Source organism: Anoplopoma fimbria, chromosome 10, assembly GCF_027596085.1.
Source record: "Anoplopoma fimbria isolate UVic2021 breed Golden Eagle Sablefish chromosome 10, Afim_UVic_2022, whole genome shotgun sequence".
NCBI lineage: Eukaryota > Metazoa > Chordata > Actinopteri > Perciformes > Anoplopomatidae > Anoplopoma > Anoplopoma fimbria.
Window position 1 is genome coordinate 4,098,202 of NC_072458.1, and position 27,651 is coordinate 4,125,852.

General features: G+C 41.5%; 1 protein-coding gene across 4 annotated transcripts; it reads right to left on the reverse strand.

Annotated features, from left to right (window-relative positions):
- Positions 1–336: 336 nt before the first annotated feature.
- pum1 (pumilio RNA-binding family member 1) lies at positions 337–26,824 on the reverse strand. Of its 4 annotated transcripts, none has more exons than XM_054605873.1 (23): positions 26,738–26,824; positions 22,210–22,382; positions 20,333–20,455; positions 19,779–19,847; positions 16,743–16,845; positions 15,229–15,422; positions 14,754–14,926; positions 14,380–14,644; positions 14,169–14,262; positions 13,012–13,110; positions 12,749–12,891; positions 12,142–12,280; positions 11,804–11,938; positions 11,025–11,324; positions 10,597–10,839; positions 8,891–9,161; positions 5,879–6,008; positions 5,529–5,663; positions 4,627–4,764; positions 3,818–3,943; positions 3,488–3,609; positions 3,155–3,347; positions 337–2,083 (listed from the first exon to the last, which is right to left on the reverse strand). In XM_054605873.1, the coding sequence occupies exons 2-23, from the start codon at positions 22,369–22,371 to the stop codon at positions 1,952–1,954; spliced, it is 3,489 nt and encodes a 1,162-aa protein (XP_054461848.1). In that variant the 5' UTR covers positions 22,372–22,382; positions 26,738–26,824; the 3' UTR covers positions 337–1,951. The 4 variants fall into 4 exon arrangements, with proteins under 4 accessions (XP_054461848.1, XP_054461846.1, XP_054461847.1 ...); XM_054605871.1 differs by having other exon boundaries at positions 10,974–11,324; XM_054605872.1 differs by having other exon boundaries at positions 16,743–16,848.
- Between the last annotated feature and the right edge of the window lie 827 nt (positions 26,825–27,651).

A 27,651-nucleotide genomic window follows, 5' to 3' on the forward strand; every position in this document is an offset into this window, starting at 1 on the left:
GATGTTGTGTTTTGATAGACACACTGCAGTGGAGTCGGATGATCTCTTGTTAAAAACCTCAGGCTCATTACTCACGTCATAAGTCTATAGAACTATTACATTTCTAGTTTCGGTGCTAAAAAGCTCTGCAGCACCCTCTCTGACTCATGCTGTGTACTCACAGTCTATCACTGCAGAAACATTCATTCAGATGGCTGGAACAGAAACCATGGCACAGTTCCTGATCCTCTCTTTTATGATAGACACTTTAAACAGCAGCTTGTCTCCTGCGACCCTTTGCCTTGTGTGAGCGTTTCAAAAACACACAATGAAGCACACTTGAGACGGTTCAATTTTCAAAGTTTTTTTTTTCAGTTTGGTTTCAAAATAAAGATCACACAATTGTTTAGAGACAATCTACAACAGGAGTTACAAAAAATAGTTGCCCAGGCAATAAGCATACACAGGTTCTGTTAACTATACACATATGGTTACAGGTGTGCTCGTAGTAAATATACACAAGGCTGCTCCAAATGTACACCGCACTGTGGCGGGCTGCCTCTCTCACCCAAAAGGACATGGACAGTATGATACAGCACTTACAGCACTAGAGAAATGCCAAAAAACACAAGAATCTTCTCTGTACAATCCATGGGTTTACCCCTCTGAAAACAGTCATGACTAATAAGAGGGGTTTGGGGGGTGGGGGGGTAAATGAGTAAAAGTTATTTCTCCCACCCAGCCAGCATACCCATACACATGACACATTTCATGGGGTAAAGCATTCCTATAAAAAGATCTTAAAAAAAGGTCAAAAACAAAACAAAAAACCTTCAACATAAACCAGAAGACACCACTAAGTCTAACAGAACATGTCCAATTGGGAGTCAGTGGGAGGTCGACGTCTTAAGTTAAGCAGTGACGAGATAAAGATAAAACCAAGCGTGGCGAATCTTTGTACAAGTACTACGCTGTATAGAAAGGGCTTTTCAAAACAAAAATTTGATATTACAATTTACAATATACAACAACTCATATGTCACAACCAAGGAGGTGAGAATATACACTGAAATGCACAGGGTTTTTTTTCTAAGATTTTTTTATCAGAGTGAGCTTTTTTCTCTTTTTCTTCTCATACCAAAAAGGGTGGTAAAGCACTTTTACATTACAAGGGTTTACAAATGTACAATTATACAGTCAGAAGTATGTGGTCACTACTAGGATACATTATAGATACAGATTCAACATCAAAAACCAGAAAAACTACAAAGTTTTATATATATATTTATATATATATGCAAAGGTCTACACCAAGTATACACGTTATATTTATAGAAGCAAGACCAGAAAACGAATCTCCCATGCTAAATGATCTGTCTGCTGGTTAGCTGATGGCGTGAGTGTGCGTGTGTTTTCGTCTATGATTCTGTGACGTCTTACAAATTAAATACTCGTTCCGTCTCATAGTGGTGAATAGGATGGGAGGAGCGGGGGACACTAGGATTGTGTGTGCAGCAGTAGCAAAAAGTGAAATGATTTTTTCAGTTTACCAGAAAGGAGAAAATGAAAGGAAACAAAAACACAAAGCGATGAGCGGAACAGGTCTCACCTCTCTCCACTCCCTACCCTCCTTCCCTCACTCCCCCAGTTCAGTGGGCCGGGGCGCAGGTGGGGGGAGGGGCAACAATATCTGACAAAAACTAAGGCTGCCTGTAGCAACAGGCCCCCCCTTCCAAAAGGGTTGTCATGGAAACAAGGGTGAGAGGGGTACTCCATGTCCTCAGTGAGCAGGATTTGGAGTGGGGGAAAAAAAGAGAGTATGATGCCCTCTGAGGGGTCAGACAGTAGGGAGGGGCTGGTAGACATGACAGCTCAAGGAGGATGAGGTGGGTGAAGGGGGAGGGGGAGATCAGATGGGAGACGATGATTTCAGGCTGGAAGGGAGGGGGGGAAAAAAAAACAAAAAACGGTTTTACATGATGCCATTGGGAGGGCCGCAGAGAGGACCCAGATCAACCCCGTTCTTCATGTAGTACTTCTCCAGCTTGGCCAGGATGTGTTTTCCATACGTGTACTTCCTCAGGGTGGAAATGTGAGGCCGGATCTGCACAGAGACAAACACACATGTTGCTCACGTTCACATTGGGTATGGGCGGTGTGCGCTTCCAACACACCCTTTTGTTGGCGTTTGTCCTTCACTTCTGTATTTCGCTCTACCACAACAGCAAATCACCCATCAACAACACTCATCTATTTGGAAATCAATAATCGCTTGTGCTTATCCAAGTTTCTGTGTTGTTGCCTAGGGAACCATTGGATGCAGTGACCTTGTTAGGTTTTATTGACATGCAGGTAAGTGAAGGGCTGTGATTATGGGTTGACAAGAGACATGCTTCCACTTCTTCCCCCCTCCAGGTTTTTTATTGGTTTTTTTTTTTAGTTCAAGGGGTTGATATTTATGTAGTGCTGAAGCAAGTAGTCAATTGAAACAAAATAATTACATACATCTGTGATAACTGTGTGGTTTTTAAAATAGTTAATTTGCTAGACAGTCTATTTTGCAAATAACTCCCCTGTGGGACTAATAAAGGATAATCTTATTTTATGCTGCATCACTGTAATTCATATGCCTCTGTCTACTGACTGTAAAAATAAACTGTTTTTCTTTGAAGTTCCAAATGTGCGTAACGCCAACAATCGTAGGTCCATAATAATTGAATTAAAAGTATACAATCGTTTGTGCCCTATTCCCTTCAATTACACGTTTATGGTGTTTGATTCCTAGGAAGGGTAAATATTCAAAATGATATTCAATGCATGAAAGCTCCTCTCCTTACTTATCATTTTAAAACGCTTGACCCAAGCTGATCATGTCAATACAGTGAAGCAACCTGTTATTTTGTGTACACACACACACGACTTGATGAGATGTGGGTCCACTGCAGCTGTATTGCCGGTGTCTCGTAAACCCATGAGGGTTGGGCGCGTTTAGATATCTATCTATCTATCTATCTATCTATCTATCTATCTATCTATCATTACATCTGCAAGATTTCAGCAAAATAATTCCACCAAAATAATTCTAATAAAAACATTTGACTTTCAGAGGTTTGGAACAACCTTCATTATCCCAGCATATTGATACACATATGAAGACCTTCTTCTTTCCGCCTACCTTGTGCATTACGATCTTGCGCTGGGTGGGCTCGGCCACGTCGATCATCTTCTGCACCACGTAGTTGGCGTACTGGTCCTTCATCATGGTGTATAAGGCACTGTGGGGGCCCTCAGTCAGGCTGCACACCTCATCTATCAACACTGCCCGTTCTGCCCGTGACGCATGGGTCACACACTTCTCCACCACGTTACTAAAGAACGGAAAAGGAGGGGTGAGCGTCAAGGTGCATTTAAAAGAAGAGAATGAAAAAAAGTCTGTCTGCACTTGAGGAGAAATGAAAGAAGATGGGAGTATAAGACTGAAACCTTTTGTCAGTTCTGACAAATTTACCTGGCAAACTTGTGCTGGCTGAGTCCCAAGACATTGCCCCTAATTTCAGCCACTATCTTGCTCTTATCTTCAGCTCGGCCATGCTCCAAAACGTGCTGGATCACATAGTTTCCGTACTGGTCCTAAATAAAACAAACCACACAGACACATTAACTAAAACGTGAGGACACCAGCTGGTGCTTCTGACGTCACATCAAACACACAGCCAACTTCAAAAATCTGGATTGAGAGACGTTTTATTTAAGCCAACTTCTCTCAACTGTGTCTATGCTGATAAACATAACCGGTGGAGGAAGAGAGACAGCAGCGGGTGCTGTATGTGTGCGTTACCTGCACCAGCTGCTCTGTGTGTTGATGGAGCTCCTCCAGTATAGGCAGCGTCTGTTCAGGAAGGCAGTGTTCGAGAATGCGCTGAATGACTCGGCAGCCGTAAGGGTGAGTGGAGAGGGCAAAGACCTGAGAAACACACATAACAACATGTTACTTATTCATGACATGGGAGCTCGGTGAGTTGAACATGGCACTAATATACCTTGGTTCAAACCGCTTTCCTTGAGGCACATAAAGTCTCTGGGATTTAAGCACCAAATGATCATAGGCATGCTTTCACACACCCTGCCCACCCCTTCAGGGAAGGTGAAGGTAAATTCCTGACATGCTTCCAGCTACACAAACAAATCTGAGCCATCGTGAAGAAAACATGCAGTCACACAACATGCAAATGTGTGAGAAGCAAAGAACGCCGTGAATCTCCGTTAGATTTACTGTCAGAGCATCCAGAGTCTCTCCTTAAGACTGAAACCTTTCATTAGCATCAAACAAAAGGAGCATGCATGGACACAAAATCTTCCTTTCAACACCTTATGCTAATGTAACATTTAGCTGGCAGATAGAAGATGGCTGTTGCCACTGGGCTGAGGTTTCTGTTGCCATGGCAACGTACCATGTCCCCGAGAGGACCGAGTAAGTGTGTCTATGTACTTTGGCGTTGACAATATGCTTGCCGCCTCAAGGCAGCGTCAGTGTATGTGTGCAGACAAGTAAATGTATGCGTGTGTGGATGTCAGCCAAGCACCGGCAGGCTTCATTGATTGAATGTGGAAATATTTTCAGAGTGCACGCTCACAGAGGGGACCCACCTGTCCCTTAAAGGCGTCTATGATGAAGTGCAGCGCGTGAGGCTGGACACACTCGATGCACTTCTGCACCACGTGGTTACCGTTCTGGTCCTTCACACACTTCAACACATGGCCGTCCAGCTCCCGCACCATCTCACTCTGCAGGGAGGAGGGGGAGGACAGAGATGGAGGAAGAGGAAGAGCAGAGTGAGAGACAGAATGCTAAGAGGGACATGTAATTGTTTGTGAGAAATCAAATATTGCCTCAAAGCATTTTCCAAACTCTCCTTCATTTTTCACAGTGTCTCATAGACCAACAAATCAAACTGGGATTTGAGCAGTTGCCCTGGAGATTCTATTGAGGTCCATTAAGGAGAGATGGATACCTTTCTCTGGCTCTCTCACACACAAACGCACTTACTTACCCCGAAACCACTGAATTTAAGCACAATTTGTCCTGCTGATATTCAGCTAGATTTATCTTAACACCTGCAGTTCAACATTTGCATATAAACTGTGGTATCATTAGCCACATTCATCGTTGATGACAGAGTGCCTGCGAGGAACCTGCTGCTACACGAGGCAGCTCCAACATAAAACCCATAATGTAGATGAGAAATGCCATAACAGTGTAAGGAGCCCACCTCGTTATTGATGCAGTATTCTGCTAAATAAACAGGAACTAGTGATCCATGAGCAATGTATCCTCATTCGTGGCTGAATTATGCGCACAAGGACAGTAGTCATGTTTTTTAATTCATTACATTTCAAATAATATTTAGCTTTATTTCCATACAGTGACCAGCCAAAAATAACAGCAGGGTTATGGCAGGAAAGGTTTAATTAAGGTCGACTTAGTACAAAAGGTACAATCTGTTTCCATTGATACTTCTATTCAGTGCAACGAGAACTAGTGTACTTACAATGACCTGCTGATCAGAGGGGATGAACTCCAGAGCTTTCTGAATGACCCTGCAGCCGTACATCTGCAGGGCCAGAGACAGCACATGACCTCGGATCCTCTCTGCCAGAGCCAGCTTCTGGTCCAGGCTGCCAAACTGAAACAAACACACATACACCAAATAAGCTTGTAAATCCTCTAATCCGTTTGATAAAACATGAAACAATACCACGTATATTAGACGGCCACACAGACCACAAAGGACATGAAAATCAGGTGCAGTTCTAGAGAATCAATGACTCAGACGTCCTCAATTCAAATATGGTAACGTTAATCATTGTACACTTTGATTATTTGACTTTTCACACACACCTCAAAGAACTTCTGGATGACGTAATTTCCAAAAACGTCCACCATTAGCTGGTAGGCCGCCTGCAGTATCTCACTGAAGACGAGCTGGCGCTCCGCTGAACTGGCTCGCTCCAATTTCAACTGGATAAACCTGTTGGACACAGAGAGGATAAATATTATATTAACCACAGATACCTCTTGTTTTGTTGTTCTTCAATTTAATTTTCTCGGCTTTTGCAATTTATAAAAGCCTCATGACAAAGTATACAGCCTTCTTAGTAAATAAAGTGCATTCACAAAGTTTGGATGAATTTGAAGACAAAGACTAATAAAAACAGCAGACAGTGACAGAGCAATAAAGTGTAACAGATGTACAGAGACAGAGGGAGCTCTGCTTCTAAATCTTTAACCTGAGGGAACAGTAAGACAAAAGGAGATGAAATTCAGAGTGGAAAAAGACGAGAGGAAACCGAGTAGCCTGTGAGGTGAAGTGATGGATGCCAGGCAAAAAGCAGAGATAAAAAGGACAGAGATGTTAAAGAGTCTGGAAAGAAAACGTCTGGAATGTGCAGACTGAACGTCATGGTGTATAAATAGACCATTTCAGTGTAAAAGTGCATCTGCATCTGAGGCAGTGCTGATTCGACCAATGGCATACCCAGAAACCAGGACCCCAGAGTGGCCTCCAGAGGCCTGTGCCCCCAAATTAGCCCATCTCTGGATTGAGACAGTAACATTCGGATAACACATTCGATTCCCTTTTCTTTTTTTAAATATGTTTAAAGCGAGACGTGACAGGACAGAATTCTAGACAAATGTTCTAGGTAAATCTGAGAGGGAGATGAGCCAAATCCCTGCTCTCAAACTCACACCACAATACAGTGCATCATCCCTACTTACAGAGCTGTTCTCAAACGTACCAAACCACAAACTAAAACTATAAAAGGTTTGATCCAGCGACAGCGTAGAGAATTGTTTCTTTCATGAAATGGATGTGGACAATGCTATTGACACGGTTACTGATTATATTGTGTTACAAAGAGAACACCCTAACAAACCATACCTAACTTAAGGATAAGAGGGTAACCTCCGGTTCTCTGATAACCAAGTGAGGTATCTTAGTCTGGGAGACAGACCAATCATCCTTAGACGCCATCATTAGCTCCACACACATGGTAAAAAACCAGGAAGACCTCCTGGGCTTATGATCCCCTATTGTTTATTGATTTTAGCCCAGCTTTTCATATGCTGCAGCCTCACACGTAGGTCAAGAAACAAACAGATTGGGGTTAATCTTTTTATTCAAAGATGGTAGTTTTCTTTTTAGCCAATCGTACCCAGTGTGTTCAACAATGCCCTCTCAGAGACCAGATTAATCAGCAATGGAGCCCCTCAGGGCTGTGGCAGCAGCCCAGGCCTCTTCACACTGTACACAAATGATTGCTTAAGGAAACCACCCTAAAATCTATATCTTTAGGTTCTCAGATGAAACAGCCATCCTTAGCCTAATTCACACAGACAGAAGTTAATCAGTTTACCACTCTGAAATAGAGAGATTTGTGCAATGGAGTGACACTAACAATCTTTTGTTGAAATGTGAAGTAGACTGAGAGGAGGGCAGTGGGCTATTCTAGGTTAGTGGTTATTCACAATGAGTCCATCAACCAGGTCAACTCTGATATGTATCTCAGAGTTTATACTGACAATACACTCAGCTGGAGGACCCATGTTACATTATTTGTGCAGACTTAGGGTCTATAGAGTTGAGCAGACGTTCATGTAACTATTTTTCCATGCAGTCTTGGAGAGTATTAAATATGATAGATGTGGGATAACAGCCTGGAATGGTGACTTGTAAAGTAGAAATGACAGATTGCTCCACTGGTACACACTGCTATGAAAATGACGGGGGTTAAATATTACTCGCCCCTCCAAACTATCTTTGAGCAGTTTATTATCAGACAGAAAAGAGTGTGTGATCCAACTCACATTCTCTACCCAGAGTTAAAGCTTTTACCCTTCGGTAGAAGATTCAGGGTCCCCCAGAGGAAGCTGAACCGTTCAGCTAAAAGGATTAATTCCTGCCTGTGTTCATTGAGATTCTCATGGTAGGATGTTTGCCATGGAAGTTGGCCAAAATGGCACAATTGTGAGATGGTGTGTATGTGCAAACTTTTAAAAGTAAGCTATGCGTTATTGTAGGTTTTAATCTTCTGGGACCTGCAATACATACGAGGACATTAAAAGTGTTTCTTATCTGAACATCAATAACACCACTTGTTCTGTCATATGTATATAAATACTTGACATAGTCTAAATAGGCTACATAACACAAACCAAACTGTCTGTGAAAGGAGGACATGTCTGAAATATCCCTGTCACATTCACTGATTTAAGTCCTTATTTTATTCAGAGGCACAGAGTTACAGGACTATATATGGAGTATGAACTTTAAAATATGACAGTATAATAATATTTATATATAGTCTGAGGGCTGTAACTTTTAAACATGAAGCAAAGCCAGCCTGTTCAGTCTGTGTTGAACATATAAAGAATGTTTTCCCAAACTACCTTAAGGCTCCTATACTGAGATTTTGGGTTGTCCAAGGCAAAAGTTGAAAAATTGTGATGGAAATGGTGGTGAAATCTTTGTTGCCAACTGAAAGTATGCTGTCCAAGACACCATGTGACATCCACTGATGTTCAATAGAAAGATTTGGTGACCCAAGAAAGCCTGAGTCAAGATGTTGATGGTGTCAGACATTTCACTGGTCCTTATTAGTTTCACTGAGCATGTAAAAAAAAAAAGCTTTATAACATCTTTGGAAGAGCTTTGTCAAGTCAATTGTAATTTCCAGCTTGAACAGAAAATTTGAATAGAATCCCTGCATTGCAAACTGATGCTGTAAGGTTTAAAAAAGGTCAATTTGGGATCTACTTGCAGGGCATTGATGCATTATTGGTGGCCTTTGTTTCATTGATGTGGTTTTGAGCCGTCTATTTAAAGTTAAAGTAATATTAGCGTGTGTGTACCTGCTGCCGTGCTGGTCCTGGCTGAACTCCATGATGTGACCTGCAATGTCTCTGAGCTGCAGGTTCGGGTAGCGGTTGTTCCTGAAGTCCTCAAGCAGGCGGCTCCGGCCTGACGGCATCACGTCCGACATGCCGTAGCGTAGCCGTGATGATGGGAACAGCTGGCTGCTGGGTGAAAAGAGGGAGGAGCCTGAGCTGGCAGCGCTGCGATACTTGGCCTCTGCTCCTGGAGCTGCAGAGATGAAACGCCCACTGCCATTGGTCAGGCCTCCTGTGGAGTCAGACAGAATGGGGACGTGATTGTCAGAACTGGCACTGAATCAAATAGTCCCATCGTGCTCAGACCCAGTAAAAACTCTTGGATCAGAGGAAATCTCATAGTAATAATAGGCCAAAAAGCCAAGACCATACAAAACATTTATCAAAAAACTAAAATCATTTTCTTCCCATATCCTGAGGGAAAAGGACATGCACACCTTAATAGAAGCAGAACAAGTCAGTGGACTTAAGTATTTTAAATGAGAACAGCAGGTAGGGATTGAAATGATCTCTTGCATTGTATCTCAAATGCTGCTGTAATGATTCTTGCATAGGTTAACAAAGATTTTTTTTTTTTTTTATTGATGACACTGCAGTGCGTACATGTTGAGATCATAAATAATGTTAGAGCTATGCAGCACAGAAACAAAGCACTGGATGGCAGCACTGCCTCAAATATTAAGCAGGCCATTTCTTAACAACTATTATCCTTTACTGTAATCAACTGCATTACATTGTGCTGTAAAAGTTTTAATGACACTGATGCTAACCTGTGCATTTAAAAGTCAAATGCGTTGTGAACATACATAAAACCCGGTGGTGGTAGCTAAACACATGTCTTAGGTTTTGTTGCTGGTGGAGGGGCATGATTTGTAATTTGGTGATATATACAAATATTCCAGTTAGGCTCATTACACAGTGTAGTTGAGGATATCAGAGCTCAGTTTCCTCCGTTAAAAAGCTGCTATTTACAGCAGTTCATATCGGTATAGAAATACATCTACAAAGACTTTGCCAATTGGCAAATCAAGGTAATCAGTCGATCAGTCATTATGGCGCCTCGGCTTGGCTCTGTCAGTTTGTTTGATTGTTGTTTCATCACAAACAAGTGTTACACTTCAATCTGCCAACTGTCAATCATGGAAACACACAGGCAACAAAAGTCTGTCAGAAAATTAATCCCTTAAAATATGCTGCCTAAAAAGACCTGCTGTCACATTTTAGTCTTTTAGTTTGTCAGTTGATGTTGAGCTACATTTAAGCAACGCGTAAATGTGAACACTTAATCAAATACATCTTATTTTAACAATAAAATCCTTGACTAGGAACCTGCACCAGGTTATCTACAAAAATGTCCTGTTTAGGCCTAATATTAGGAGATTATGCATGTGGTGCATTTTAACATGTAATCAAAAAATCCAGATAGGTCCATGTTTTTTAAGCTTCATTAAACTGTTACTGCAGTGTGGTTCATGGAATCTTTTCAGCTGTATCCTACAAATGCTCAAATGGGACAAATGAAAGGTGTGATGATTTGGCCAATTGTCATAGTGAGTAAACTCTGGCACATAAAAGTAGTGCTGGCTTTGTGTCTGACAAAAAAGCCCCGTTTCCATAGAGTGGACATGACATTGTTAACCTCAATCACTTAAATCAAAGACACTTACCAAGATTGAGGTTGGACGAGGAGCTGTGATTGGACAGGGAAGGCGGGGGTGTGAGGGAATGGGAGGGGCCCTGGTTGGGTAGGGGCATGCCCACAGGGCCAGGGGAAGGACTGAAGCCCAGGGTGCCGTTATAGAAGGTTCCATGGCCGATCGGGGTGAGGCTGGAGGGGTTGCGTTTGTACAGCTCACTGTTGCCTGTCAGGGAGTCCCGCCTGGACCCGCTGCCACCACTAGAGTTGGCCACTAGGGGGAGACAAAGATGTACACTAGATCAGGGAAATGTTAATCTACTGCTTTGTTTAAACATTGACAGCTTAATTTTGGTGCAAATCACTTGTATTTAATCAAAAACTATAAAAAACTCCAAAGAAACTGACCACTCTGATAAGACTCCAGCAGTAGACTCCGTGGGAAAGGTGTAGTCCTACCTGCAGTGCCGAAGCCTCCGAGCGTGGCCCCCAGTGTGGCACCGAGGGAGGAGGAGGCCTGCTGGCTGAAGCCTAAAGAGGCAGAACCTGGTCCTGGCTGGCCGGAGCCTTGTGAAAAAAGTGAGGAACTCTGGGAGGAGGAGCTGAGGGAGGAGGATCCGTAAAAGGAGCTTCCTCCCAGAGCGCCACCGGGGCCACCCTGCTGCTGGGCCTGCTGGGACGTCATGGCACGAAACGGACCGTTGGCCCCGCCGCCCAGACCACCGTTGGCACCACCTTGTGAGGCTGCTGCTGCTGCAACTGAAAAGGAGAGATACAACACAAGAAGTTATCATACAGGTTTCCCTTGTCTTGTCTAATGACTCTCAATACATAGACATTTAAACAGTAAATACTCATAATTAAAGAAATTAACTTAACCAAGTGCTAACAAGTCTCATTAGTAGACTAGTAGATTAATTTCTTTAAACCATTTACAATTGTATGCATCATCTCGAATATTAATGCAAACACATTTTTTCGTACTAGTGTCTAAATTCACATCAATAACACTGACTCACAGGAACTCATGAGAAAAATCTAAGGCCAGGCTTGGTGGTAAAGTCCCACAATCTCTTAATTGCATGTTCTGGATGAGTGGGACATTCAGAACATGTTTCAAAGGCCACATTGTGCAATCTGTTGTTTTGTGTGCATGACATCCTTCTTTATCCTGTTGCCAGCAGTGAACAACAGAGACAGGCCAAACCTTTAAGGCTCAAAGTGCATTGCCGTCTTACCTGCTTGTGCTGCGGAAGGAGATATGATGACAGAGGCAGGGGCCATGAGGCGGACAGGGCCACTCCGACCTCCAGTGTTTACCACGAGGGCCCCTGTCTGATCATAGTAGGCTGCAGGGGCCAGGACTGGGTAGCCTGAGAAAGAGATAGCAGCAAATTATTATTTATAGTGCACCTAAATTTATTATAGTATATTTTTTCATGTAGCTATATGCATTTGTGAATGATTTCAGCTGTCAATGATTGAACATTATTTAATTAATTAAGATATCTGGAATTTTGTGCTGTAATAGCACATGTAATTAGATTTGTTGAGTTCATTTGAGTGTCTGACTCACCGGGGACTCCTGCTGCCAACCCCTGCCCAAAGGCAAGGGCTGAGTTTACTGCTGCTGCTGCAACCAGCTGATCATTCTGCTGACCCTGTTGACCTTGGCTGGGGGTCAAAGGTCGTTGGTTGCCCCCGCCACGCATCACCTATTAAAAAGGAAGAAAAACAAGGTATTTGCATCGTCATGAATATGTAAATCTATTCAAAAACGGTGCCTCAGAATTTGTTCCAAAGCAGAGAACCTGTGGTGCGCTGTAGACATAACTTTCTATCATGTTCACATTCTCCACGAGTTAATATCTAAAACAATGTGCCCACACACAGAGAGACAAAAGGTGGCATGCAATGAATAGCCAGGATCGGAGCACATTCCTTTTATAAGCATAAGCATATTAGAGCAAAACAGGGGTAAATAAACAGCAGTTAGATGAAACATTTCCTGCTGATTGGTTTATAGACTACACAGGATGTAGAGTTCTCTGCCTATCGACCCAAGTCGAGCAGCAGTCAGACTGAATGCAAATATCAACTGGCACATAAGGAGAGATCTGACAGAAACAACTTGAGCCAGTGAGAATCGGCAAGCCAGTTTTTTGGGCGAGCAGCCAACTGACCTGCTGTTGGTTCTGCTGGCCCTGGTTTTGTGCCTGCTGATTGGCCGAGTTGTTGGCTGCAGCGGCCTGCTGCTGGAAAAGGTTGGCAGGGTAGACCCCCCAGGGGGTCACACCGTAGTACTGGGGAGGCATCACTGCCGGACCTGGGCACAAACAAATATGCAAAATACAGGTGAGATAGGACGTCTGTGTTTATGCATGTCCTTACTGTGGGAAGTTAATCAACATGGAGCACAAGGTCCATTTTAAAATAAGGGTCTTACCGAGTGTCGCTGCTGCTGCTAGTCCGGCTGCGTAGGGGTCTGTCCCTGGTGGACCAGCACTGATGATGTAAGGATTGGGCACAAATGCTGGAGCCAGACCTGAGAACACATGGAGGGTAAAAAAGGTGAACCAGGGCCAAAAGGTTTTCCGTAACTCATGGAATAAATTCACGGATAACTCCTAGAATAAAGTTCCAACACAGGATAACTACTTCAGGAAACACTAACACTGTAATCAAGATTCTGATCAAAATTAATCTCTCCTGAAAGGCTTTAAATGCCTTTGAGTAAACCTAAGAAATATTAACCCAGCATTAGTTACCATTTGACTGCAACGATATGTAGTTTTTTGCAACGTCTGTTTTCTTTTGCTCCAAAATGAAATCTTAAAATTGCAGCACCCACTGAGTCACTGTTGATGAGTCACTAGCACGTATGAAATTCCTGCAAATATAATAGAAATATTGGTACTCTTGGTCTGACATTTCAGTGTTTTTTTTTTAACTTCTAATAAATGGATTAGAAAACAGAGTTATGGGTAAAATCACATGGTCGAACTTTCCATTCTGTTGTAAAGCCTTTTAATGGAGATATTTGGTGTTTTTAGTGAACTCCCATTAGTACTAAACTAGTGTGTACAATGTTATATATCAGTAAGAATGATGGCAAAACCAACTAAAATAAGACAAATCATTTAAAAAAAACTTGACTTTAAATTAACTTGCGTTAGTTAAAAGGGACACTTTGGCAATTTTTAACCGACTTTAACCCGCTCACTGGTTAGCAAATGACTGAGTGCAAAAGTCAACCGGATGAGCAGGGAGCTTTGGGACCAGTAACACGGAGGGAAGCCTAACTGTTTATTTGCATGTATCCCCCACATTGTAATCTCCATTATCGGATTCTGCATTCATATGCAACGAGACAAGATTTTGGTAGAGGAAGCGTTCTGGTTTCAGTTTACAATCTGACTAGTATTGACCAATCTTGTTGCCTCTGAACTCCAACTCCAGTCTCGCGATAGCTGATAGGTTAACCACAATGAAACGACAAAGCCGGATGATAGTTTCCCTTTAAGAGCATGCTGACAGTGAAACTCAAATGCACTTAAACGTACGTCCTTCATACGTCCATGCATTAGCCCAACACTCTCTTACCAATGTGAGACTGCTGTGCTGCTGCCAAGGCGTACTGCTGTTGCTGGGCTGCTGTTAACTGCTGCACTGCAAGGGCGTTGTTTCTCTGGAACAGCTGGAACGACAGGTGAATCAGTCTTTAATATCATGAGTATCATATCACTATCATGCTAGCTCTAATGAAGAGCTTATGACAAATGTTTGTATACTACTCTCTGCCCGTTGCCCTCACCTGCTGCTGGTTGGCGTAATCAAATAAGCCAACAGTGGGCTGAGAGTCCATGGGCATCTGGGAGTTGTAGTCAAATTGCAGCGGCTCCATCACTGACTCCATGGGGTCCATAGTGACGCCACCTTGTTCCACGCCAGAGAAGTCTTCCTGGGGTTTGGGGCCTCCACCACCTCCCATGGGTGTCATGCCATCAGCCCCTACACCCCCGGGACCACCAAGCAGGTCACCCTCAGGACCGGGGACCACCATGTTGCCTGGGGGACGACTGCAGAGAGAAGAGGAGGAGTTCAGTTTACATCTAAAGGCTGCTTTTAAAACAAGAAGCTTTTAAAGTTGGGAGTGTGTGTTTGTTTGTCTTTCACGCTGAGTCCTACCAGAACTCTTTGACGTCGACGTCAAGGCCGTTCTGCACGGGCAGTCCATTGGGGTTGATGACGTCGTTGATTACATCAGCTTCTACTTCTGTCAACTCTTTCAGTTTCTCTCCTTCAAATGTTGCCTTCGGCTTCTCCCTCTTCTCCTCCTCCACCTCTCCATCTCTCTGTCCCTGTGTGACGGGGAGGACAGAAACATAACAGACAGTGACAAGCTGAAATACAGAGGCACTGAATATGTGACAGATGGCAATCACACAAACAGTGCAGAGTGGGAAGGACAGACTGAGATGGACAAGGTGAAAGACCTGTGGCTGACGGAGGATAAACAGTGAGAGAAAAATGATGGATAGGGTGTTCAGGTTAATGAAGGTGTGATGCTGAAGTAGTTTAACGAAAAGGCAGGATTGTTACGATTACAATAATAGTGATGCAGAGGAGAAAGTGATTATGAGGACATTGTCTTCAGACTTACATAAGGTCCTTTTCGGAGGCAGGAATCCAGTTTGTCGGCTGGCGAGGAGGACAGGACATACTCCACCATGCTAACTCCCAGCCCTCCACTCTCGGACCGGGGTGACATCACCGAGCCCACCCCTACTTCACCACCGCCATGGAAACCTTGCCCTGGCCGACGGGACACCATGATTGGCTGAGACACGGAGTGATCTAACATGATAGGAAGAGGGACCTTTAATAACGTGCATGCACAGAGAAAAACTGTTCAGGCTTGAAGATGACAGCTTCCAACACACAAGCACCATTAACATGATAATAATTTACATTACAGATATTTTTTTAAAGTTATCACACTGCATATTCCACTTTTAGATTATTGCATATTTTATTACCCCAACAAGTCAGACTATGCATTTGCTCAGAAGGCCTGAATGTTCCCACATCAGATTTTGCTTAGATGGTGACATTTTAACATTAATTACCTAGACTGTGGCAGGTCGACAGTCTGTTTTACTCCGCCATAGCTTCATAATAACCTTAATTATTTTATACTGGGAAGCAATCGGCTGTAGTTCAACTCAGACAGTGAAAGTGGATTGCAACTCCGGCCGTGTGAGCTTTACAGCACTCCCCGCTCGGACTGTGCTGCTTCCCGGGAAGTGAACTCAGTGCTTCCTGTGCTCTCTTCCTGCGGGGACTGATGGAAACCCCTGTTGGGGCGGACTGTCCTCAGTGGCTTCAGTCATCAGTTTCAGAGTCTTGTGTACAGTTCTTTGTGACCTTTTAATAGATGTTTCCATTTAAATCGTATTTTTTTCACTTTAATTTACAAGACTTTATTAGACATTAATTATATCAGTCTAATTATAATCCCATTGATGGTTTATAGACCCCTCGGGTCTTGATTTTTTTCTATTACAATTTTCTGTTAATTCTTTGTAATTGTCTCCATTGCATACAGCTGCATTGGGATTTCTTACATTATTCTCCCCTTATGATCCTCGGGGTCTTTGGAGAAGATTTTCTTTGTTTCTTGGCACACTGGGACTGGGTCTGAACTAGGTCTTGGATCGCATCAGATGCTGTTCATGTTTCATGGGATGTGATATTAAGATATTCACCATCAGCAATGTGGACAAATGCAGATTACATCCCAGCAGTTTTATGAAAACAGGATTGTTTTACAATTCCCTGCAAGGTCCAAGAAATGTGCCATATAATTCACAATTTGAAGTTAAAACCAGTGAAAAGTGTTTCACTCTAAAATGAGCTTGTATATTTAACTTTCTCTGCAGCTAAAAATTATACACAAATGAGGTGCCAAACTGCTTCCGAAATGCAGGGATTTTCCTTTTGTCACAATACCGAATGATACAACTGCGTTTTATTGATATAATACATCTGGAACATACGGGTGATTTTTGACACCACACAGTGATTGTTCTGGTGGTTTCCTTATGTGCTTGTGAAACAAAACTGCCTACTGTCTTCCGCCGTGTCACAAACCTAACTAAGCTAACTGGTGTATACCTGAGGCACCCCATGCACTGTCCCTCCACTGGTCCAGAAAGATCCCTTTTGGTCCGTCCTTCCCAGAGTCATCTGACTCCCAGAACTTCTTACCAGTTAGTAGCTGCTACAAACACACAGGAAAACAGAGGAGAAACAGGCAGAAAAGGAAAAAAGACAAGGTAAAAATGGTTGGCCAGATATTGCAAGCACATGGCAGAATGGGCAAAATAAGAACAAATCTTTGCACAAACGATTAGTTTGTATAACTGGCCATGTGAGCAGAAAGGTCCTCAAATCTTACCAACAGGAAAACCTTCAGAATGTCTGTTGCTTTTGTTTTGATGTTAAGCTGACTTTGCTGCATTCATTACAATTTTTAAATGACACACCAGTCTGTTGGAGGTACTTTGAGCCCTGACTGCACCCCAAACAAACAAAAACAGGAAAGCATAAGTAGATAAGTGGAGCAGAGACAAAATAACACACTTCCAGTGTCAATTACTGAAGGAAATTCTAAATTAGGTTTCAGTCTTTTACATTAAAATGTGTGGTTTGTATAAAAGGAACAGTGTCTAACATTTAGGGGGATACATTAGCAGAATAGAATATAATGTGTACATATGAACTGAAACTAAGAATAGTTGATGTTTGGCTCTCTAGCGAGTGCCATACGCTTTTTTACATTACCTTAAGGTAGGGAAGGCTACCGAAACTATGAAACGTGCCCCGGAATATTAAAAGATCAGAGTATCGATGAGCTCCAATATTACTGGTGCTTTTTATTAGTAATTTTTAATGTTTCGGTATCATCTAATATCACGCTGAAGGGAGCATGATCAACTGCCCTCTATGTTGATGCTGAGCTCCTCCGACTTCACACACAGCAGTGTGACATTTTAGATTGGTTTCCAATGAGGCATTATTGACTATATAGTGACTTTGCTGCTGTAAACATTATTGTTACTGCTCTAGAAACAATGTTTAGTTATATCTAAACTGTCTAATCCTGTTCTGAATTTAATTGTTTTTTAAATACTTGATATGCTTTTAAAAGCAACCATTTGTCATAGAAAAGAACATAGTATTCATAAGAGCAGCTCCTTGCAGTAATACAATCCTAAAGATATTTACCCCTACCTAAAAGCCTCTGTAGGTTCTCCAACACGTTTGGAAAGGGAGCGGTGAGCAGAACGTCACATTGTTGAAACCTTGCCACAAGATGCCACTAAAGTTTACACATAGGGATGCCCACCAGAACCTGGTTCTAAATTTGTAAAAACAAGGAGTATTCATCAGGTCCAGAATTAATGGTTCTGCTATAGGTACTATAGAAGTTACGGAGTAACGTTAGCAATGCCATACAGAGTTTTCTGTTAATAGTTTAATAAATGAAATCTAATCCCTGAGCGAATTGTTTAGCTGCAAATGCATTTGAAAGATTTTGGAGCTTCTTGTATTGCTGCTCAAGAAAGACTATTTGTATACATGCAAGAATAATAAAGCATTGACGTTTCCTATCTTAAGTTTCCTTTTTCTTACAATATATTCAAGAAGAACCAATAATAGTATTGATAAGCATTATTGAAAAGAGTACTAGTATTGATTAAAACCTAACGATACCCATCCCTACTCACTGTGTGTAAGTCTTTTAAAGTCCACATGCCAACAGTATTGGATTTTAGTAGAATTTTTGGTTAAATGCAATTGTTTCTGAAATTCACAACACATTTTTATTAATCCCTTTGCAATGCATCATGACTTTACAGCGCTCTGGGGTTATTGGAAATGTTTGGATAACACAAGTAGTAACAATCCAAAAGCCACCACTGGAATCCAAGTCTAAAAATATAATATTAAATACAGAGCCTGCAATTTGTACAGACAACTTTAACTCTTTCCCTCTGCTCCACTCGCACCGTGAAACATGAAAGCTGACAAAGAAAGCGAGTATGAAACACAGATGGAGACGGATGATGCAGAGGCTCCGGCCGAAAAGAATACAAAGATGTCAAGCATTCATGATGAGGTCATTTTTATTATAGAGCCTGCCTATCAATTGTTTTCAAGGTCAAGGAACCCAGACAATATTTGACCTTAATTTCTCCAGGACCCTGAATCAGAGGTGATTCCTGCGGCTGGCTGCTTCAGTGAGCCTCTATCTCTGCGTAGTCAACAGACTTGGCATCAGAGTTAACTCAGCGCATATTGACATGTTGCTTTTTGTGAATAAAAAAAACAGTAGAGAACCTTTCCGCCAGTAAGAAAGACAAAAAATAATGTTGTATTGTTTTTTTTAAATGGGTCGCAGACAAACGTCCATTCTTTATAGTAGCCTACGTTTTAAACTTGTCTGTTAACATCTATTGATTGTTTAGGGTCGGCTATATAAATCTAAATTGGCATCCTTTGTTTGTACGCACAGAGACAACCATTTTGTCTCGTTATTACTCGTCAGGGCATGAGGAACAGAAATTTAAACAAAATCATTTTTTCATTTACGTTGTCGTTTCAATTAAGTCATGAAATAAAAGTGTCAACTTAAACTTACATTTTTTATTTAAAAATAAATTTACAATGACTTCAACAGTTGAAACCTTAACAGAAATACTGTGTAGACTGGTTACACCAACAGCCAGTCCGAGCAGCTTAAATTAAATAAAACACCTCAGCTTTGTCTCTTCTCATCTTTCAGAGCGTTTCATTCAGGAACAACAATGCCAATAGAAGTCTACACTACTTTTGCCAGAAAGGCCTGCGAGTGAGCAACTGATCTATTTTTCCTTGTATTTCCTGTTAGTCAAGTTTGACTCCTGACTGTTCAGTCAGGTGCACTTATCACAAAATATATGTCAGCCATTTTCATGTCAAATGTTGACATTTATCATTCGACCCCTAAAAATCCAGAGAGTTTAAATGTAAAAACTGTTTACATGCTGTGAGTAACCACATCCCAAAATGCTCCATTATCAGATGATGCATTAAAGCTACATGGTCACATAAATCACCTTCTTCTAGACCATAGACAACCCCTGAATATCAAACATGATGTCTCACCTCTCCCATGGCGCGTCCCTCCAGAGCCAGAGCCTGAAAGTCGTGGTTCAGCTCGTCCATGGATCGCACCTGCAGACAGAGAGCCCAGTTATGTCTCTCACGCTCCACTAATGTATATACATAAAACCAGCTTTAATTACCTTTGTTAATAAGTAATTGCCTTCATAGATGATTTGCAGAACAGTAGGTAATGCTACAATTTAAAGTTTTTAAAGAATAAAAGGTTATTTAAACTGGCATCAATTTAAACATGTATTATGTGGGATTTCTAACATTAAATTGAGTATTGAAAGTAAGAACTAAAACTATGAAATACTCGGTTTCCCTAACCCCACACACCATGAAAGCTATCACAGTATTTTGTGAAATTTTTCTTAAATATGTATTTGGCTAGATTTTATGGTTACATAAAGTTTTTTGTGCAAAAATGTTTCTGTGACTTTGTACAAGCAAACAGTAGTACCCATGAAACTACAGTAACAACATCAGTGTTTCTACTTGTACAACACACACACAAAACAAACAAACGCAAAAACACCAACAAATACACACACCTGGCTGTCATGGATGTTGTCTCCAGTTGGCCAGCGATGTTTGCCAGGCTGTTCACCGTGCTGCCGCTGGAAGAAGTAGTCTACCATGGCATCATCCTGGGAACGTCCAGCACCCGCCACACCCTTAGAGACAAGTACACACACACACGCTCACATTATCCTGTAATTACCAACAACTGTAACAAGCAGACAACTGGGGACATTTTGGTATGGTCTGGATTTTAAGTATTTAGTTCCCTATGTTTTATAGAGTTGACTATTTAGAAAAACAACAACAAACTCAAGCATACCTTCTTTCAAATATATGTGGAACATACGATTAAATATAATCCAATAGCATTGCTAAAATACATGATTTTACGTATAGTAGAAAAAAGGCAGATCAATCAATTACCATCAACACAACAAAATCTGATTATTTTATGTTCTCAGCAACACAAGGCTCTGTGCCCCAATGACAGAAAGACCGTTCTTTAGTCTCTTAGCATAAAATATCGGAAACTAGTTCTTCATTATTAGTCATTAGTCTGCTTAAAAAAACCAAAAAAAAACAAACAGTGGAAACAATCTGACCACATGTTGGGGAGTTCAACATTTATCATATACATTTAAAAAATAAATAATCCTAAACGTCAAAAAGCACCATTGGTTAAGGTATTAAGGCCACATCCTCTCTTCTAAAACTTAAATATGTCCCAAAAAAAGGCAGCCCTTTTTTTTTCCACTGGCAAACTGAAGTTGACATCTTCTTACTCATTTTGAGGGTAAACACAAAGTTCTCCAAAACACACCATCATTAAGGAATCAGTCAGCATGTTCTGGAAGCAGATGGGCTTGGTCATTTTCTTTACACGCAAAGCGTGCAGCAGAACAAGTTACCAAGATGTCATTCAGACTTAATTGCTACTTTAACTGGACTGTTTTTTCCAGAATTTGTCATGAAAAATGCCAACCTTGTTATCAAGAAGCAACATTTTAGAAATACAGATTATCCTTTTTTTAGACATCTTACAGAGCACTGAAGCTGAGACACGACACCCATAATGCAGTCTGGGATCTGAGTTGTCGATTGCATTTCAGTAGACACTAGAGATTGTCTTGATTACATATCTAATAACACATCTAACCCGCCTGACTAGCAGCAAAAATGAAAGGCTAACAGCTACATAACTTCAACACTGTCCAGAACTTTATTTAGCACCGACAGGCAGCTTTTGAGATAGATGTGGCTATACAAGACTCACTTAACTAGCTGCAAATTACAATTTTCAGTCATTTATTCGTTCTTTTTTTAATTATTATTATTAATGAATGTCAAATTACCATCATAAGAGACCAGGTGATGACTTCCAACAACTCTAACACATTTGGTATACTTTTGGATTCATAACAAATTCATCTGAACAAAGTCAAAGATGCCACCTGAATTACTACTCTTTGTCCAGTGTTATAATTCACTTTGAGGCAAAGTGGAGACTCTTCCAGCTCTACCTAATGATTAGCAGTTACCATACCAATGATGCTGTTGAAAGGGATAGCCTAACTAATACGGTTTAGCTTGAAGCCAGCAACCAACAACCTGCTAAAGTTGATGCAGTCATTTTCAAATTTTATGATCTGCAGAAAATGACAAATAGTGTTGCCAATAGTTGCTTAGCAAAGTTAATAGACGTATACCTTTCCACAGAGTCTTACTGACTGTAAATATTGCAAGCATTATTTGGTAGTTTTGAACTGTAAAGGAGAATCCAAAATACTCTAATTATAGTGACACTTAAATGGCTACAATACTTGAAAAAACAACTGCACAGACTGGACACAGTCATTTCATTTTCACAGAATGAAATATGTTAGGATGTCAAGGTGCTGGGCTTTACCTGCTGGCTGGGGGGTGTGGCCTGAGGGGTCTGCCCTGTTGGAGGGGCATGTCCTCCGCTGCTCAGCACCACGGGCATGCTGGGAGATGTACTTCTATGGTGGGGGCTGAATGAATCCTGCCAGAGCACTGCTTTCCTCTTCAACACACACACACTGCTCATTCCACCACAGCCTGTCCAGAGAGAAACACATCGGTCATGCAAACAGTGGCACACAGTATCAATACATTGAACTCACAACATTTTTTGATAAGCTCTGAGTTTCACACAGAACTATTGACGATTACCTGTGCTCAGTTGTCAGTTTATTGAGTACAGGTGCCTTAAATCTGTCATAAAGATACTAATATTATTTTTTCATTGAAGCTGCTACTGTTTCAATATATAATAGTGCTGCAGAGAAGGCATATTTTGGTAGGCCAACCCCTGAAGTTAACATTGTACTGGTTCATCGACAAAAAAAGCCAATTGGATTTTTCCATTGGATTTTTGGATAATTGCAGAAAGTAAGGTATGTGGCACAAATAAACTCCACCACAAAGTAGAGCCTACAAAATGACATTGATGTTGAATTAACACCTCACTATAATCATTTATAACTAGGAATGAATATTAAAACAATTGCAATCATAGGATTAAATGCAGAGCTGTTGTATTGATTGCAAACATTTTTGCACACGTTTGAGTATACCTCATAAACTGGCAAGTGAGTGTAGTTTAAGCATGCAAACCTGTTGTGACGACATGAATCTGGTCAGAGTGATTCAGCAAGTCAGACTAATCTTTGCAACTGTCCACCAATAACGCGTGTACTGAGAACCTTGTGCCAACTCATACTATAGTAGCTGACGAAGACAAGATATGATCCATGTGCAACAACCATACTTTATAAAAAAAAAAAAACCTGTTGTGGCAGTCTGACAAAGACAAAATATGTAGAAAAACAAATGGGTTGTGCTATCCAAAAATTGTTCATGATCAAAGTTCAGGATCTGTGTTGCTGTTCTATAAATCTCTCAATACATCAATCCTACAGGAATGAAAAAAGTAAGCACTACTACTGTACTCCCACATTTGACAACTGCAGGCCAAATCAAAGATGAAACAAATACTGTACTTTGCATTGGTTTTCATGTCAAACTACACTCAGCTGTCTGTTTATTTGGTAAACCTAGCTAAAACTATTGCAGCCTATGACAGGTGCATTGCAATAAAACTACCTTTGAGAAGGTTAAAACGCATTTCTAATAGTTGTCCTTTGGGCTTGTATCAGTGAGGGTAGACTAATAGAAACACATATCAGAGTAATGCACACCAATTCAACAGCACAACAAACTAAAACCTCAGTAAATATAAAGGTTGAATCAACACCTCTCAAAAGCCTGAACATTATTCGTAAAAAAATTTTTTTTATTTTTTTTGGAGTGATGGTGTTGTAAACTGCATAAGTTTTAGTTACTACACAGCTTTGTTCATCTCAATTTTGGCATTCTATTGAATGTTATTTCTAAATACCAATCTGCTAATATGGACACCGTATTTTAGCAGAATCAATAAATCGTTTTATAATCAATAAAATATATATGTTTTTTTATATTTTGTGTCAAATTATTGATTTCTTAGCAAGTGTAAAAAGCAGGAAAATGTGCAGAGAGTAGGTCATCATGACAAAACTAACCCAAACAGGGTGATGCTGGACCCTGTCAGGAAGCAGAGCCTTGAATCATCCAGACCAACGAAATGAATCGACAACTGAGTATATACAGAACAATGCAACTGACTGAGTAAGGTAGCCTGTCAGGAATTCTATCCAGAAATGGCATAAGAGAAGAAACATATTTTCACCTCAGGAAAACACTACAGCAGTTGGTTGAAGTAGTCTCCTAGTTAAAATTAACTGATGTAATGTCTATTTTTGCATTAAGAACTGCATCATTCTGCAGTATAGCACTAATCAAATGTAATGTAAATTGTCTAATTAGTTAACTACCATTAAAACTAATTAATTGGTGATAATCAGAAGGAAGAGAATAGAGAGATCAGGGATCAACAGTTACAGATATAAACAGTGAATAACTTTACAAGCCCAGGAGGCAGGTGATTTAACTGCAAACCTGCCTGACTGTATTGACAGTCAGCATGACATATGTGAACGCTTCTCTACTGCTGTATGTGGCTTGAACCAAACATATCTAACTCTGGACCATAGAGGTTAAAGTTTCCCATACATGAATATAAAGTCTTTATTGGCACAAAAAAATACGAATGCCTACTTTTGCCGTCAGTGGGAGAGTTCGTAACCGGGACAAACGATTCTGCAGTAGTCTTGGTTATTTATCTACAGGAGCTCTGTTCGGCAGTGATAGAAACCAGGTGGACATGCTAATATTATCCCCTTTAACGATGAGATGCAACGCGCGCTAAAGTGAATATGTTAAACACAAATCATCAGCGGTTTGGATATTTTTTTTTTTTTACATACAAACGTACTATTCATGTTCTCTCCTCAAAGCCACCACACTCCAGTCAGACTACAGGGATTTCCCCTCGCTTATCCGCTGTAAAACGCACTTCATTCAAAATTGTCAGAAACCGAATTAAACTTGTCAAAAATGTCTATTAGTATTTCTACCGTTATCAGAAGAAAGTAACCACCATAACATTTCCCATGGTTTACTAATCCCAGCCGGCACGTTGAACTACAAACGTGTATACCTTTAGCATCCCTAAATTACAGTTTCAACACTTGTCGCATTGATCTGCATATCAGTAACAAATTTGTTACACTTCTCTGGTGCAATGAGTTCTATCCACAGGAAAACTGCTTGTTAACAAAACCTGCACAAGCATATTTTTGGCTGGGAGGTGGTTGCAGATCACTGCTCATAGTAGGAGTTCACACTGTCGCAGCTGATATGTCAAACCATAACAAGAATACAAACTCAGTTGCTAGTGTATTAAGAGCACCCCGCTAAAACAAATCAGTCCCGCAATAAATATAAATTTCATGAAGATTAGAATGTTCACCTTTGTTGAATTGAAAGATGTTTACTCAACTTAATGGTCATTTTGAAGGCTGTGGTTTGTGTTGCATTTTACTGAGAGATGTTTATAAATATTTTTATTTTCCGTCAGTGACGGTAGACTAACATTTTAAAACACCTTTCAGTGTAACACAAAGTTCAACAGCACCACAAACTACATTCTCCAAAATGACCATAGTGTTGTGTTGACCGTAAAAAAGGGGGCATTACTTTAAACTAAGTATTCCTAATAAACTGGAAACTAAGTGAATTGTGTAACTGGGAACTATTTAAAGTATCAGTAAGTTTGCACAAGGGAGGTTACCGACTAGTGGTCGGAGGGGCCCTGTCATGTAACCTGGGTGAAGGGTGGTGGGCCGGTTGTCATTATTTGAGCAATGATAAACCAAAGAAATATGCAATGTGCATAGGCCACACTCTTTGGTGGTCATGGTCAATATGGGCAAAACATCCTCAGTGGTTTTGAGCAGTCAGAGGGATATAGTTTGTATTTTACAACCTCTCCTTATACAAAAAGCTCTAATCTCTCTGTTAGTCACATTAATGTCCCTACAGGCTACAAGTCTGTTGAAACCACTGTGCAACACACTCCATAAAGACACAAAAACACAAACCAACCAGCAGAACAATCCCCCCAAAAAGGTAAAAACAAGTGATCATTCACATGCATGTGTTTTCCTGTATGGGGACAAAAAAAAAAAAAAAAATGAGCTCTGTATTTCCTTTGCTACAGCTCGAAACCAGGTACAGAAACACCCGGAAATCCACAACACAGTGGCCATTCCCCAAAGCGAAACGCACACGGCATGTCAGGCTACAAGCTGAATTCGGCACCAGGAAACAGGCACCACAGTCCACGATGTAAGCGGGTTGATCATTATTCAATACCGGGGATCAAACCCCCGCATACCGGGCACAGACAGGGGTGTGACAGGACGAGCAGGAGACAACGTGAGACGTGAAACATGTCCCCTGCTCACAGACAGCAAGACCAGAGGACGTGTGTAGGAGCCCAGTGGACAGGGTGGACACGGTACCCGGAGCTTTCATTGTCATGCGTCTCGGAGACAGTATGATGGGTTCGATGCCCATGTCTACCAACAATAACACGGCCTCCAGACTCCAGCTCAGCCCGGTGGACAAACACGGGCAACACAGTGTTTTTAAAAAGCGACAATGGTGCCATAACGTCCTCGTCCTCTTATTAATGGACACCCAGGGGTCTGTACCTGTCTGTACCTGTCTGTACCTGTCTGTGGGTCACACAGGTCCCCGTGACGCGGATGCTAACAAAGGCCTGCGAGCTGTCTGGAGCGGAAGACCGACACAACGGGAGGAAGGAGGCACAGAGAGGCAGCCGCTTCTGCCGCCAGAAATCCTCCCGTTTGGCCCCTCTGAGAGCCGCCATTTGCAATAATACCCGCACTGATGCGTTAACAAGGACCGTCCAGTGCTACCGCAACCGGGGACGAGGGGATACTCACCGGCGGAGAGGGAGGATGGACGCGGATTTCAGCCCCAGTTTCTCTCTGACAGCACAGGCTTTCACTCCGACAACATGGCGGCTCGACGGAGGAGCAGGCGAGAGCGCTGCATGCTGGGAAGGCACGACGGAGAGCGGCTCATTGCGCCAACCGGGAGGCGAGGGAGGGTCATACCGGACCGATCCCTTTGTTGTGTAGTCTCTCTGTATTGTGTGGTGTATTTATAATGCGTTGTTTTAGTATAAATAAAAAGTATAAATAAGTATAAATAAAAAAAATAATTAAAAAAAAGACTGTTTGCTGTAGTACGTCACTAAAAAAAATTATTTAGTAAACAAAAATAAAATATTAAAAAAATAATATATATTTATATTTATTACCATATGGCATTAGTGGTGCTTGTACTAGAACACATTGGAACATACGGGTATTTAACGTGGTTTCGTCGGGGCTGGACTGCACACAATGTACCGCGGTCTCTACGGTAACGAGGTGCTTGGCAGCCATGGCAACGCGCTGCGACAAACGGTCAGAGAGTGTGCGGCCGTTACCCTCCGGAATGTGAGAGGATGGCGTGAAAATAGGCCCAAATAATAAAAAATACACCTTTGGGTTTTGGGAAGGTGCCGGCCGAGTCGCACCCCAAACCGGTGTGTGGGTGACGTAATGCACCTAGATAGTGTGCCAGGCCCAAAACAATCTATGGTGATCATAAGGACATTTGTTTTAGTGTTTTAGTGAACATACATGTGTGGTCCAGTCATATCTGATTAAATAGCTCTAAGTGTATCCCTATAAAGTCACAGTTTATGGTGTACTTACATAGATGTTGAGACAGGAGGTCGTTTTCTTGCATCACAGTTGCAATTTTTTTTAATAATAATAATAATAGGTCACCAATATGCACTCTCCCA

Bases quoted from the DNA above. Each gene is read 5' to 3' on its own strand.
- pum1 (XM_054605870.1), bottom strand. From the start codon at position 22,371: ATGAGCAGTGTGTGTGTGTTGAAGAGGAAAGCAGTGCTCTGGCAGGAT. The intron at 15,423-16,742 runs GTATACACCAGT...CTATCATGTTAG, and splicing joins CAGTGCATGGGGTGCCTCAG to ATCACTCCGTGTCTCAGCCA. The intron at 2,084-3,154 runs GTAGGCGGAAAG...GTCTCTGTGCAG, and splicing joins GCAAGATCGTAATGCACAAG to ATCCGGCCTCACATTTCCAC.